Source organism: Anabrus simplex, chromosome 2, assembly GCF_040414725.1.
Source record: "Anabrus simplex isolate iqAnaSimp1 chromosome 2, ASM4041472v1, whole genome shotgun sequence".
NCBI lineage: Eukaryota > Metazoa > Arthropoda > Insecta > Orthoptera > Tettigoniidae > Anabrus > Anabrus simplex.
In genome coordinates this window covers 379527898-379543935 of record NC_090266.1, presented here as the reverse complement: position 1 = coordinate 379543935, position 16038 = coordinate 379527898, and the positions used below count along the sequence as shown (strand labels likewise).

The following is a 16038-nucleotide window of genomic DNA, read 5'->3' as shown; positions in this document are numbered from 1 at the left end:
CTAATCACACTAATCAGATATTTTTTACTCCTAAATTTTCTTTCATTGAATAATCCTCCAGGCGGAGTCGTATTTGCCATATGACAGCAACACAACACATTTTTATCCAAGATAATCTGAACTTTTAACATTTAAACACTGACAAGTAAGAACCATTACTGTTATGATGGTAAAGCCAACGTATGCAGTGTTGTTACCTGTGCAATGAACAGTTTACAGTGTATGTACTCAAAATACTTTTCTCTCACTGAATTTTTATTTAAAATTCTTCTTCTTCTTGCTATTTGTTTTACGTCGCACCGACACAGATAGGTCTTATGGCGATGGTGGGATAGAAAATGGCTAGGAGTGGGAAGGAATTGGCCATGGCCTTAATTAAGGTACAGCCTGATGTGAAAATGGGAAACCACGGAAAACCATCTTCGGGGGTGCCGACAGTGGGGTTCGAACCCAATATCTCCCGAATGCAAACTCACAGCTGCGCACCCCTAACCGCATGGCCAACTCACCTGGTATTTAAAATTCTAGTGAAAGATATGAATGAAATATAATCTGAAACTATACATATTGAAATTAAAATTTAAACATGTTTGAGTCAAAATAATTATGTTTTCCATAGGGTTATAAGCCTTGTGAAATGTTCCCAGTGAACTCATACAGGGTGAGTTGGGATTTTTTCTGTGAATAACTGATCGGCAAAACTGTTTCTTTCAGTAGCTATCTCATCCCATAAAGAGTTGTTGTTGAGAAATGTGTAGAGAGGAGGGATTTGGAAGGAGGGTCCTGTTTATGATGGGTTTTATTCCAGAATATCATATAAAATCACATTTGGATAGTTTATCACCTATTTCATTCCATTCCCAGCCCTCTTCCTTTGTCTTTTTGTAGGCAGGGTGGACTGCATTATCATCGCCACTTTCAAACTTGTCATGTGAAATTTTTTGTTATGCTACTATAATTTTCACTGCTAGTAAATAAAATTTTTAATTTTCTAAAACTACATCATTGTCCAATTCACTCTGACTATCCCATAATATACGTTTGATTTTATTCAGTGTAATACAATGTTTATTAGGGCCGGCCATTTCTGCTGATTATCAAGCGGGTAATCACCCAAAGTTACTTGTAGAGCAATTGTCTGCTGCATGATGCAATCTATGATGTTCATTCCAACTTGAAGAGAGAGAGAGAGAGAGCAGATTCTCAACTTACAGATGGTATACTGCATGTCATGCCATCTATGGACAGAAGGCTTGAACTAGCTACGGAAAAGTCAGGGCCGACTTGATGCGTTGCTCTAGCTAGCTCCTTACTGGCCTTGACAATCGGGTCCACGCACTGTCATCGTAGTAGTTACTCAGTTGGACATGTGGCGCTGGTGGCCTATCTATTTGCGGTAGAAATGCATTCTTCTTTATGGAAAAGATATTGACTTTGATTGCCGATTTAACGTAATTTAGAGTTATGGAGAATGTTACATAGGTTAATACTGTTAAAATGATTAATCTTACAGGTTACTTTCATTGATATTTGCCAAAATAATGTCGTGAAATGAAATTGCAGAGAGATGGAATAGTCCAGCTGACGTTCTGATATTGACTCTGATTGCCGATTTATCTTAATTTAGGGAATAAGGGAGTATGTTACATTGACTAATACTGTTAAAATGATTAATCCTAAAGGCTACTTTCATTGATATATGACAAAAAACGTCTTGAAATGAAACTCCGGAGAGAAGGAGTAGTCCAACTGACGTTCCTTAACTGTGAGGAATAATAGTAATCGCTTTTATTATCATGGCATTTAGATACATAGCAGAACTTACCACAATACTTTTGTCTTCTGATGTTAACCTTGAGATTAAGAGTCATTGTTCAATTAGAGTTTTAAAATTCTTCAAGTGCTGCTCTCAGGAAAAGGGCTGGACAAAACATAAAAATCCTACTTTTTTCTGAAAATATTTGGTGGCTTTGCATTTCCTGGAGTGTTTTAGGGTCTTTCACACCATTAAAACTTACACAAATTGTTCTTCAGTATGTTGCGGATTACATGTATAAATCTTAGTAGTGTAAAACTGCATCTTATGCATAAAAGAATGGTATACATGCGCATATTCAGTACATTAAAATGAGTACCGGTATGTCAATGGGTTTAAAAAAAAAAATGGTATTTTTTCTTTTTAGAAAATCCACTTAAGGGGGTGGGGTGGGTGAAAAAAGTGAAGAAACTGTTGAATTCCTTATATGAGGATTCTTATACATCAAATACTGAAGAAGTTACATACATGAAAATTGGTATTTGGGATCTTCTTTAAAAATATAGAAACACGTATTCTTTTGTTTTAGAAAATCCAAAACTAAGGATGTTACGGATGAGAAAATTGGTATTTCGAGTCTCCTTTAAAAATAATTAAAAATAATTTTAAATAATTTGCAGGGGGAATCAACTTTAGGGGGTATAAAAGGAAATGAATTCCTTTTATTTGTGAGGATACAAATAAGAAGTGGACTTAAAACACTACACCCCTAAGGGATTTTCGGTGTGGAAGAGGGGAGAAATGATTACTAAAATATGCATTTATATGAAACCATTTGAATTACAAAGTTAAAATTTCAAATTATATCCTAGGTGTTAAGTAACAGAATGTTTGAAACAAATTTAACCCCTCAGAGCGTTAAATGGGGATTAGAACCGAAAACAAATATATTCATTCATTCCTCTGAAGCAGTTTAACATACAAAGACGAAATTCCAAATAGCAGTATATATTTTAAATCCTAGGTGTGAAATAGGAAATATTTTTAAACCTTCCACCCCTAAAGTGTTGAATGGGTTTAGCTCCGTAAACAAAATTATTCATCCCTCCAAAACCAATTGACGTACGAAGCTGTAATTTTATAAAAATTTCCCTAATTTATGTCCTAGGTGTACTTCAAAATATTTCTCCCCTAAGGGATTTATATGGTGGTTGACTCTCAGAAACACAATATCCGTTCTTCCGAAACCATTTCAGGCACAAACTTCCAATTTAAAACCATAGCGAAGCACGGGTATCTTGCCATTATGTTATAAAGAATAAGAATAAGAATGAAAAAAATTGGCGTGTGAAACATATATTGAAAGTGCAACCAAGAAATGCAAGGCAGCTTGGGATATTATAGCACAAGAGAATGCTCCTAATCATACACATGATATATTACTGAATCCAGATACTATGAATGATTATCTTTTGAACACAGTGAAAGAAATAGGTGATAAAGTTACTCCAACAGGTACATCTGCTATCATTGGGCCTGGTCCACATCAATTAGGCAGACATACTTTCCAGTGGGTTGACATTACATCAAATGAAATCATAAAGACAGTCTCAAAATGATCTAATTCTAAAAGTAGGTATGGACTGTTAATGGCTGTCCAATTACAGTATTAAACAAACAATACATCTGATTTGTGAACCACTAGCATTTAGTATCAATAAATGTTTAATGATTGGGTTTTTTCTGAATATGCTTAAAATTTCAAAAGTTATTCTGGTCTTCAAAAGTGGTGACAAACATCTTCCCCAAAATTACCGTGCAGTCTCAATCGTTCTCATATTATCTAAAATAATTGAATCGGTTATTTATAGTCAACTTAGTAACTACTGTCTGTTGTCTAGTAATCAATATGGATTCTGACAGGGTAAAAGTACTACCTCTGTGGTTCTGGAAATTGTCAATCAAACTTTAACAGCCTTTGAAAAGAGGAAAATGGTTTCTCTGGTTTTATGTGATTTGAGTAAAGCATTTGACTGTATAGATCCTGACATTTTGTCAGAAATTGAAAATTTATTGAACATCTCACTTAGTAAGTTATTCCCTAATTTGCCCTATTGAATTCCAACACTATCTTCATATTGTGATCTTTCCTACTTTTAAAGACACCACTCGTAGTATAATTACATCCTAGTCACAAGGATTGTAAAATATTGAAAAGGTGAATATCAATAAATCATTTGTAAAAATGTTAAACATACCACTTAGTTGAGCAGCTCATCTCCTTTTTCCCAAGTCTTCCCAGCCCGAACTTTGCAACATTTTTGTAACGCTACTCTTTTGTCGGAAATCACCCAAAACAAATCGAGCTGCTTTTCTTTGGATTTTTTTCAGTTCATGAATCAAGTAATCCTGGTGAGGGTCCCATACACTGGAATCATACTCTAGTTTGAGTCTTACCAGAGACTCATATGCCCTATCCTTTACATCCTTACTACAACCCCTAAACACCCTCATAACCATGTGCAGAAATCTGTACCCATTATTTACAATCACATTTATGTGATTACCCCAATGAAGATCTTCCCTTATATTAACACAAAGGTATGTACAGTGATACCCAAAAGGTACTTTCACCCATTCAACGCAGTAATTAAAACAGAGAGGACTCTTCCTATTTTTGAAACTCACAACCTGATTTTTTACCCCTTTTATCATCATACCATTGCCTGCTGTCCATCTCAAAACATTATCAAGGGCGTTTTGCAGTTAATCACAATCTTGTAACTTATTTATTACTCTAAACAGAATAGCATCATCTGCAAAAAGCCTTATCTCTGATTCCACTTCTTTACTCATATCATTTATATATATATAAGAAAACATAAATATCCCCTTGTTCATTAAGGCCTTGAGGAATTCCCTTCTCTTGCCTACTCTAATTATCTGAGATCTATTTTCTAAGAATATAGTAACCCATTCAGTCACTATTTTGTCTAGTACAATTGCACTCATTTTTGCCGGTAGTCTCCCATGATCCACCCTAGCAAATGCTTTAGACAGGTCAGTCACGATACAGTCCATTTGACCTCCTGAATCCAAAATATCTGCTATACCTTGCTGGAATCCTACGAGTTGAGCTTCAGTAGAATAACCTTTCCTAAACCCGAATTGCCTTCTATCGAACCAGTTATTAATATTGCAATCATGTCTAATATAATCAGAAAGAATGCGTTTGCAAAGCTTACATGCAACACTTGTCAAATTTACTGGCTTGTAATTTTCAGCTTTATGTCTACCACCCCTTGCTTTATATAGAGGAGCTACTATAGCAACTCTCCATTCATTTGGTATTGCACGTTCATGAGAACAACGATCTTGTAAGTACTTCAGGTATAGTACTCTATCCCAACCCATTGTCTTTTTTATATCTCCAGAAATCTTATCAATTCCTGCCAATTTTGTAGTTTTCAACTTTTCTATCTTAGTGTAAATGTTATTGTTATCATATGTAAATTTTAATACTTCCTTATCATTAGTCACCTCCTCTATCTGAACATTATACTTGTAACCAACAATCTTTACATACTGCTGACTGAATACTTCTGCCTTTTGAAGATCCTCACATACACACTCCCCTTGTTCATTAATGATTCCTGCAATGTCCTTCTTGGAACTTGTATCTGCCTTAAAGTACCTATACATACCCTTCCATTTTTCACTAAAATTTGTATGACCACCAATTATGCTTGCCATCATGTTATTCTTAGCTGACTTCTTTGCTAGATCCAATTTCCTAGTAAGTTCCTTCAATTTCTCCTTACTTCCACTGCCATTTCTAACTCTATTTCTTTCCAATCTGCACCTCCTTCTTAGTCTCCTTACTTCTCTATTATAATAAGGTGGGGTCTTTACCATTCCTTACCACCTTTAAAAGTACAACCCTATTTTCACATTCCTCAACAATTACTTTAAACCCATCCCAGAGTCTGTTTACATTTTTATTTACTGTTTTCCACCAATCATAGCTCCTTTTCTTAAACTCCCTCATGCCTGCTTTATCAGCCATGTGGTACTGCCTAATAGACCTACTTTAATGGCCTTCCTTTCTTTTACATTTATTTTTAACTCTGACTAAAACAGCTTCATGATCACTAATACCATCTATTACTTCAGTTAATCTATAGAGCTCATCTGGTTTTATCAGCACCATGTCCAGGATATTTTTCCCTCTAGTTGGTTCCATCACCTTCTGAATCAGCCGTCCTTCCCATATTAGCTTATTTGCCATTTGTTGGTCATGCTTCCTGTCATTTGCATTACCTTCCCAGTTGACATTTGGTAAATTCAAATCTCCCACAACAATCACATTCCTTTCCATGTCGTTTCCCACATACCTGATTATCTCATCAAATAATTCTGAAGCAGCATCAGCGCTACCCTTTCCCGCTCTGTACACTCCAAAGACATCAAGTTGCGTATTATCTTTAGAAATGAGCCTTACACCTAGAATTTCATGTTTGTAATCTTTAACGTTTTTGTAGCTTACAAATTCTTCTTTCACCAGAATAAATACTCCCCCTCCTACCATTCCTATCCTATACCTACGATACACACTCCAGTTCAATGAGAAAATTTCTGCATCCATTATCTCATTTCTCAACCATGATTTAAGTCCTATTACAATGTCTGGTAAGTATATATCTATTAAATTACTTAATTCTATCTTTCTTTACAATACTCTGCAGTTCAACACTAACATTTTTATGTCATCTCTACTGACTTCCAGATCCCTGTAACCTTATCAACGCTCCATAGACAACACCGTTTCCCTCAATGTACCTACCTATTACGCTTCCAAAATTTCCTATATTATACGTACCACCGCAGTTTAAGTGTAGGCCATCTGAGCGCAGATTCCGATCTCCTACCCATCCATTAGGATCTAGAAATCTCACTCCAAGTTTCCCACATACCCCCTCCATAGTCTCATTTAAATCCCCAATCACCCTCCAGTCAGTATCCTTCCTACACAGTATTCCACTTATAACAATCTCCACTTCCTTAAACTCCACCTGTGCTGCATTTACCAGATCCCACACATCTCCAACTATGTTGGTACTTATACCAAATTGCCTTACATTGTTGGTACCAATGTGAAACACTACCACCTTCTCCTTCCCCTCCTCCTTCTCTTCTACTTTCTTCATCATCTGCCTCAATCTAATTCCTGGATAACACTCTACCCTGGTTCTCTTTCCTGCACACACTTTCCCTACATGTTAACAATGGAATCCCCCATGACCAGAGCTTCAACCCTACCCCTCCCCTCCTGGTCAGCCCTATCTTCTCTCACTGCTGCAGAAGCTACTTCCTCCTCCCTTTTCTCCTTCCCATGACCCTGTTCCACCTGTCTTTCCCTATCCTCTACTCTACATTTCTCTTTCCTACCTTTTCCCTTCCTCCTACTTCCACACATCTCAGCAATAGTTCCCTGTTCCTCATCTTCCCTCTGTTGTTCTACCTGCAGTGACTCATACCAATTTCTCACAGACACATGTCCTGAATTCTGATCCTGAATAGAGCCTTCAGCCTGCAATCTATTTCCCCTTAGAACATTTGACCACCTGTCTTCTACAATTCCCCCCTTTCCTTTCCATCTCTCTTTTACATCTACTGTATCCTGTACATTGTTTGAGGGAGGCCTACATTCCTTCCTGTCTTCTGAAGGAATACTAACAGGGTATAAATTTTCAGGCATTACACCTTTTAAGAATTTTCATGCTTAAGACATTTTTGTTTTCTTAAGCTTAGGATGTTTTGTCATTTTTTTTTAGTGGTCCCTTGAAAACCTTCTTAACAGAGTTTTACTGGTTTAAAAAATTTATTTGCTCTTTGTTGCCTTGTAAGCCCTTCAAATCGACAAACTTGATCATATCGGTCCTTAATTGGTCCGTATTGACTCGTAATAACGATAATGTACAACGGGTGATTGCTTGGTCCGCCTTGTCAATATATTATTAATATCTGAATAATTTATACATACATGTTTCGGGAGCCTTAACTCCCTTAAGCCCTTAACGCTCACATTTCTTAATGCCCTTTTTGCAGACATATGTGGCTACATATGCGAACACTTAGTCCATAAATATTTGACATATTTTGCTTTCTGAACTTGGATGATAAGTAGTTAAATGTTTAGCCACCCAATACCAGAACAACTGTGATAATAAGCAGTCAAAATACTTGTCTGAGCAAAATTACACCCATACACAATATCTTGCAGACTAGGGAGAAAAATTAAGTTGGGCATACAGAGAAAAACTGATGGCTACTATTTAGCCACTAACCTATAAGGGGTTAAGGAAAGTTTTCCATTCCCTTTTCTGTTAATTTAGCTCTAGAATATTTTAAATCAGAAATTCGTTCTCTTTCACTTATGGTTATAGCTCCTTTTTTATCACTTAACTGGATTATGCATGTTTCTGTACCAAAACACTTACGTGTTCCACAGGCGGCTGCACATTTCAGTTTCCCAGGGTTGTCATATGTAACATTATTGGTTCCACACACAGGATTGTACTCTCCTGTACTCTGGCAGTTACAGGCAGGTGGTGAATACGCTGGTACTGGTGTGGTACCGGTATTGGAAGGTGTTGGAGATCCTGAACTTGATGGAACAGAATCAGTTTCTCCTGGAAACAGTATATTTCCATCGAACTGTGGTCTGCCCCCCGTAAGATGCAGGGTCAGAAAAACTACAACAATAGGTGAACAAGAAAATGTATTATTTGGAATATTGGATTATACTAAAGGGAAAAATGATCTAGTCTATTAAAGTTCTATTTCACTTTATTAACAGATAGTTTGTACATGTTTAAATAGTTGGCTAATTCTGGAGAAAATGGAAACAGTGAGACTTCATGTGATGGTTTACTGAGGTACCTGGTGTTCCAATTATGTAATTAGTCACATTTGGTTTCTGCACTGTGAGAGAGACTGGGATTCTTACCACTCTTAAGGAAAGTTCCATTTATCAGTTTCTAATGATGTCTTATATGGGAGATATCAATGTATTGTACTTATATATTTTGCACATGGTAGTATTTCTATTTGGAGTGGAAGACAATCATGGCACCTTGTGTAGGCCTATTTAAGATTTTACCAGTAAATGCCATGAAAATCCACAGCCTGTTTCAATTAATGAATGACAGATGAAATAATATGATATTGGAGAGTGTTGCTGAAATTAATAATGGCAGGGAAAACTGGAGTACCCAGAGAAAATCCTGTCCCACCTCCACTTTTCCAGCACAAATCTCATATGGAGTGACCAGAATTTGAACCAGGGAACCCAGCGGTGAGGGGCCAGTGCGCTACTGCCTGAGGCACAGAGGCTGTAGTAAATGACATAAGTTCACTAAATATATAAACAATATATGTATTTATTCTAAAGCAACCATAAGTACATCCCATCATTCTCAGTAGTAGTAGTAGTAGTAGTAGTAGTAGTAGTAGTAATAGTAGTAGTAGTAGTAGTAGTAATAGTACGTAGTAGTAGTAGTAGTAATAGTAGTAATATAACTTATCTAGGACAGTCATTTTTATTTCCCGACAAAGGAATCAGAACTTTAAGGTACTGTAATACATAATTTGAGAGTTTTAGCATACTGATATATGAAACACCAGGGATTTACACCATGTAGTTGTTTTCTTGAGCAATAACATTTATGAAGTTCAATGAGAAATATTTGTTCAGAGTTCACGAACTCTTGAACAGTGGCATTATCAAGATGCCAAGTAGTAATAGATATATGAACTGTCTTGTATTCTTAGTTGCTCAGTTCCACCACTAGCACGAGTATGAATTACATTATAACGGTAATGATGGTATGAATGCAGCAACTCTGTATCTAGGTAAGATATACAAGATAGAAATCAACTGATGCACCAAATTAAAACAAGTAATACAAACTGGGGACAGGCTCACAAGGTCTCAAGTTTCAGTTCTGTAACCTGCACTGTTCTTGAGGAAAGTCCATGTTTCGGGATTTGCAAGAACTGCAACAATTGCAATGCAGCAGCCAGCAGTAGCTACTGAGGCTGCCAACATATGCGGCAAGTGCTTAAACTGATTGCAGCATACTGATGTATTTTCAAGGTCGAGGATCCAGTAACAGCATGCACATTCCCTTTCCAGAGAATTGAGTAGCACTAGTGCATTGAAACAGTTTTGTGACAGTAGATGGTGTAACTTCACACTTTAAACTTAACAAATGTTTAGTAACTATTCAACAATATGACATTAAGCATAACTTGACCTATTCCAATGATGAAGTTTCCTGACCATTATTTGTACCCTAAAGGTAGTAATCCGGGAGATAGTAGGTTCGAATCCCACTATCGGCAGCCCTGAAGATGGTTTTCCGTGGTTTCCCATTTTCACACCAGGCAAATGCTGGGGCTGTGCCTTAATTAAGGGCATGGCCGCTTCCTACCAACTCCTAGGTCCTTCCTATCCTATCGTCGCCATAAGACCTATCTGTGTCGGTGCGACGTAAAGCCCCTATCAAAAAAAAAAGGTAGTAGTAATAATAATAATAATAATAATAATAATAATAATAATAATAATAATAATAATAATAATAATAATAATAATAATAATTGTATTTGAGTCATCAGTCCATAGACTGGTTTGATGCAGTCCTCCATGCCACCCTATCCTGTGCTAACCTTTTCATTTCTACGTAACTATTGCATCCTACATCTGCTCTAATCTGCTGGTCATATTCATACCGTGGTCTACCCCTACCGTTCTTACCACCTACACTTCCTTCAAAAACCAACTGAACAAGTCCTGGGTGTCTTAAGATGTGTCCTATCATTCTATCCCTTCTTCTCATCAAATTTAGCGAAATCAATCTCCTCTCACCAATTCGATTCAGTATCACTTCATTCGTGATTCGATCTATCCATCTCACCTTCAGCATTCTTCTGTAACACCACATTTCAAAAGCTTCTATTCTCTTTCTTTCTGAGCTAGTTATCGTCCATGTTTCACTTCCATACAATGCCACGCTCCACACGAAAGTCTTCAAAAACATCTTTCTAATTCCGATATCAATGTTTTAGTGAGCAAATTTCTTTTCTTAAGAAAGCTCTTCCTTGCTTGTGCTAGTCTGCATTTTATGTCCTCCTCACTTCTGCCATCGTTAGTTATTTTACTACCAAAGTAACAAAATTTATCTACTTCCTTTAAGATTTCATTTCCTAATCTAATATTTCCTACATCACCTGCCTTCGTTCGACTGCACTCCATTACTTTTGTTTTGGACTTATTTATTTTCATCTTGTACTCCTTACCCAAGACTTCATCCATACCATTCAGCAACTTCTCGAGATCTTCTGCAGTCTCAGATAAAATAACAATATCATCAGCAAATCTCAAAGTTTTGATGTCCTCTCCTTGGACTGTGATTCCCTTTCCAAATTTCTCTTTGATTTCCTTTACTGCCTGTTCTATGTAAACATTGAAAAGGAGAGGGGACAAACTGCAACCTTGCCTCACTCCTTTCTGGATTGCTGCTTCTTTTTCAAAGCCCTCCATTCTTATCACTGCAGACTGATTTTTATACAGATTGTAGATAATTCTTCGTTCTCAGTATCTGATCCCTATCATCTTCAGAATCATAAATAGCTTGGTCCAATCAACATTATCGAATGCCTTTTCTAGATCTACGAATGCCATGTACGTGGGCTTGTCCTTCTTGATTCGATCCTCTAAGATCAGACGTAAAGTCAGGATTGCTTCACGTGTTCTTACATTTCTTCTGAAGCCAAATTGATCTTCTCCCAACTCAGCTTCAACTTGTTTTTCCATTCTTCTGTAAATAATACGTGTTAAAATTTTGCAGGCATGAGATACTAAACTAATGGTGCGGTAGTTTTCACACCTGTCAGCACCAGCTTTCTTGGGAATAGGTATAACAACATTCTTCCGAAAATTGGATGGGACTTCTCCTATCACATACATCTTGCACACTAAATGAAATAATCTTGCCATGCTGGTTTCTCCTAAGGCAGTCAGTAATTCAGAGGGAATGTCATCAATTCCAGGTGCCTTGTTCCTATTGAGATCACTCACAGCTCTGTCAAACTCTGACCTCAAAATTGGGTCTCCCATTTCATCAGTATCAATAATAATAATAATAATAATAATAATAATAATAATAATAATAATAATAATAATAATAATAATAATAATAATAATAATAATAATAATAATGTTATTGGCTTTATGTCCCACTAACTATTTTTTCTGGTTTTCAGAGACGCCAAGGTGCCGGAATTTTGCCCTGCAGGAGTTCTAGTACGTGCCAGTAAATCTACCAACATGAGGCTGATGTAATTGAGCACCTTCAAATACCACCAGACTGAGCCAGGAAACCAACGAACACCATCTTCAAGACACCCCTTAGTGGGACAAACCACTTACCATCGAAATGCAGTAAACTCACCAGAATAGCGTGCTGCTGACAACTACGCCATTCTGCTCAGGTTGAGCGGCCCTATAATAAATAATGCCATAATTAGAATGGAACTGTCCGGCTGCATAGCTGAATGGCTACTGTACTAGCCTTCCGTCCTTGAGACACCAGGTTTGTTTCCTGTCTGAGCCAGGGATTATTATATTAACAAGTGTATTCCTATGGCTCAGAGACTGGGTATTTGTCGCCTTCAGAACTTGTACACAGCACACGACAAAGCACGACACTCACCACCGTGACTACATTAACATGCAGCATTTTTGGCGTCAAGAAAGGCATTTGGCTGTACAACTCTGCCAAATCTAGTACAACCTCTGACTCCACAGGAAAAACAGGATGAAATGGGGTGTAATAGAAACAATCCCAGGGACATCTCTGATCGATCCTCACCAATGCAGTCCAGATTTGATTCCTGGCCAAAGCATGTGGAATTTACTGAAGGAAATGTTGCTTTTCTTTTTCTTGCATCAGATTCCATATCAAAATAGAGGACTGGTGGCTTATGATCATAGAAGTATAGGTCACATGAAACTCTAAGCACAGTTTACCTTTTTATTAGAAAAAAGAAAAGAACACAATGGCAAAACATTTTTTTACCTTGTAGAGAATGACACGCTTAGCCAGATTGGTCATAATACCTTGTGTTTTTGATTGATGTCCTGAGCAGCTTCAGAGACACGTTCCATTTCACTGCGAAACATCTTTGATTTCATGTATCCCAAAATGAAGAAATCTAAGGGGTTTAGATGGCTCTTCTTGCCAGCCAGCCGATAGGGCCTAAATACCCAATCCATCGCTGCATATACATGTGGCGTCCAGGTGGCAGCACACTGCGTTGGTAATGTGCAAAAGTGCTCCATCATATTGGAACCACATATGCTGTCGGTATGGAGTGGAATACCCTCTAGTAGTATCTCTGGCAATACACACATGTGAAAATTCAAGATGCAACTCCTTGTAAAAGGGTTCTCGTCTGTGAACAAAATAGAATTCATGAAGTCTTCAGGTCGATGTTGGACCCATTCAAAGAAGATCATGTGTGGTGTATAATCTCTTTCTGATAGGTGTTGAGCTTGCTGAAGATGGTATGGATGTAGCTTCTCTTTCCATAATTTTCGTAGCACTGTCCAATTGGACACTTCTATCACTGCTGTAACTTGGTGAGTACTCCTGCCAGGGTCCTCTGCAATAAGTTCTAATATGCGGTCCTATGAACGAAGATCATGTCTAGGCCCACTAGCCTCATGTCTCAGCATGACATTTCCAGTGTCGGCTATTCTCTGCATAGCTGCTACAAGACAATCTCTCACTAGAAGGAATGAGACTGAGGTGAAGCTGTTGATCTAGAGAGGTCAGACTATGTACTAGGATAGACAACCTCTCACTTGAAGACAGGAGAATGAAGTGAAGCTATTGACCTGGACAGGTCATACTATGGACTAGGATAGACAACCTCTCACTAGAAGAGATGAGAATGAAGTGAAGCTATTGACCTACAGATGTCAGACTATCGACGGGGATAGACAAACTCTCACTGGAACAGGCAGAAATGTAGTGAAGCTATTGCTCTAGAGAGGTCAGACTGTGTCCTAGGAAGGCAACCTCTCAGTGGAAGAGACAGATGAGAAATGACATGCTGATAGAACGTGAGCATTCACAGTTCTCAAGAACAGCAGTTTATTTCCTCTTCCTGGATTTCTTAGGACTAGACTAAATGTGAGAGGTGAGAACATTCAGCCTGAGCAATCGTCGAGTAATATGGATGTTATTCTCAGGCACATTCATCTGTCCTTTCTACCTTATGTACACTTCCTATACCATTCTGGAAGGATTTTAAAATTCACAGGAGGGCTGGTATGTATATTAGGGTGACAAGATTTTTTAAATGATGAAAAAAGGAGACACTCAGGCATGTGGTGTTGATTGTCTATCAAAAAAGCAGGTCCTATAGTCAGGCAATCATGCAATATTTATGATATTTAATTTAAAAAGTAATGTTTTAATCACTAAAACATGATTTGGTATATTGCAATTCTTAAATTACATCACTATAGTCACTCTCAAACATATTCTAAAAATGATACAACTTAACAAAAAAAGGTTTAAAAAATATCACTTCTACATGGCATTCTTGCCTAAGAAAATCTTTCCACATCCATTATCTTGGTCAGTCTAGTTCTGCTACTTTAAGGAGTTATGAATTTTCTCCAAAAGGTTTCAGTGTTCTAACAAAAAACAAAAAAACAAAAAACTATAGAAACTTGTGTAAGAAACATCATGGAAATATGTCTTGGTCATGATCATAACCTGAAGAGTTTCAATATTGAGCCTGTTCTTTACATCTGACCATATACAATTGATAATTGAAAACAAATTATCTAAGATTGCATTAGGAACTGGTGATGGGACATTTGATTAATTTGATTCCGTTCACGTTACTGAATCGATACAGTGATCTGATTCATGGCACATTAATCACCACTCCTGGTAAGACAGCAGCAACAGCATTCAGTGCTCGCAGCTGTCATCTGGTCTTCATGCTATGAACTCCTTTCTTAGAAAAAAATGCTTGTCACTCTAATATATCGAAGGTTTCCGGCGACGCAGGGTGGGATAGGTTAGGATAGGAAGGTAGCAGCCATGGCCTGAATTAAGGTGCAGTCCCAGCATTTCCTGGTGTGAAAATTGGGAAACTACGGAAAACCATCTTAACGGCTGCCAATGGTGGGATTTGAACCCACCATCCCCCAAATACAAACGCATAGCTGAGCAATACTAACCAAACTACAACTCGCTCAGTCATTTTTGAAAATATGTATTTTTCTATTAGCTGAGGATTTTTTAAATCGTCATATTTTGTATAGACTACCCGAGATGTTCAGTAGTCCGCTGGATTTCTGATTCAACATACTGTTGGTTAAGTTATTGCGTCTGTCGACATATGATTGAAGTCTTGTGCAATGATGTGACATATGAACTGAGAGAATACTGAGCCGTTCTTCCCAATATAAAACGGGTACTTTTGAGTGGTCATGAGCATGACTCATAGTCATAGGGCAGGCTAGAGTCGAGTTTAATTGTCAAATATCAACTAAGTTATAATACTAAGATTCATTAAACTAATAAATAGTATAACCTAATAGCCTACCTACTTACTAGCTACTTCAGAATTATGTTTTGACTACCTTTTTAACATTTCAAATAAATCCATCTATTATTTAAACCTCCCTGTAAGAAGAGGACAGTGAATGCAAATGGGTATTATTTTCAAATGAGCTGAGCTTGAGAGTCCATTATAGCATACGATTCTTTCAGTGTACCATGGCTCACTGTACGTCTCGCTGCAGCGGAAGCTCAGCTCTCCGCAAGTGTCCAGTGAGCCGATAAAGAGCCATGTGTATCTTGTGTCTCACTGAACCGTGTTCGTTCACGATTCTTTCAGTGTGCGATGGCTCACTGTATGTCTCACTGCAGCGGAAGCTCGGCTCTCCGCCAGTGTCCAGTGAGCCGATAAGGAGCCATATGTATCTTGTGTCTCACTGAGCCTCACTCATTCATGATTCTTTTGATGTGCCATGATTCACTGTCTCGCTGCAGCGGAAGCTCGGCTCCCCGTCAACGTCCTGTGAGTCCGCCACTCAGCACTGTCCGCTGGGAGTAAGCTGAATCGTGTGCCGTGAGCTCACCGTTCCTGTGAATCAATTTACTCGGACACTTGAATGAATCGATACACTGCTT

At 37.8% G+C, this 16038-nt stretch overlaps 1 protein-coding gene across 2 annotated transcripts in view; it reads right to left on the bottom strand.

The window, feature by feature from the left end:
• The window catches only part of LOC136864152 (agrin), an 83353-nt gene that overhangs the window by 28079 nt on the left and 39236 nt on the right, over positions 1-16038 (bottom strand). For both annotated transcript variants that reach the window (XM_067140799.2, XM_067140800.2), the window contains one exon: positions 8257-8511. In XM_067140799.2, coding sequence (XP_066996900.2) covers positions 8257-8511 — 255 coding nt within the window. The remainder of the gene's footprint in view (positions 1-8256; positions 8512-16038) is intronic.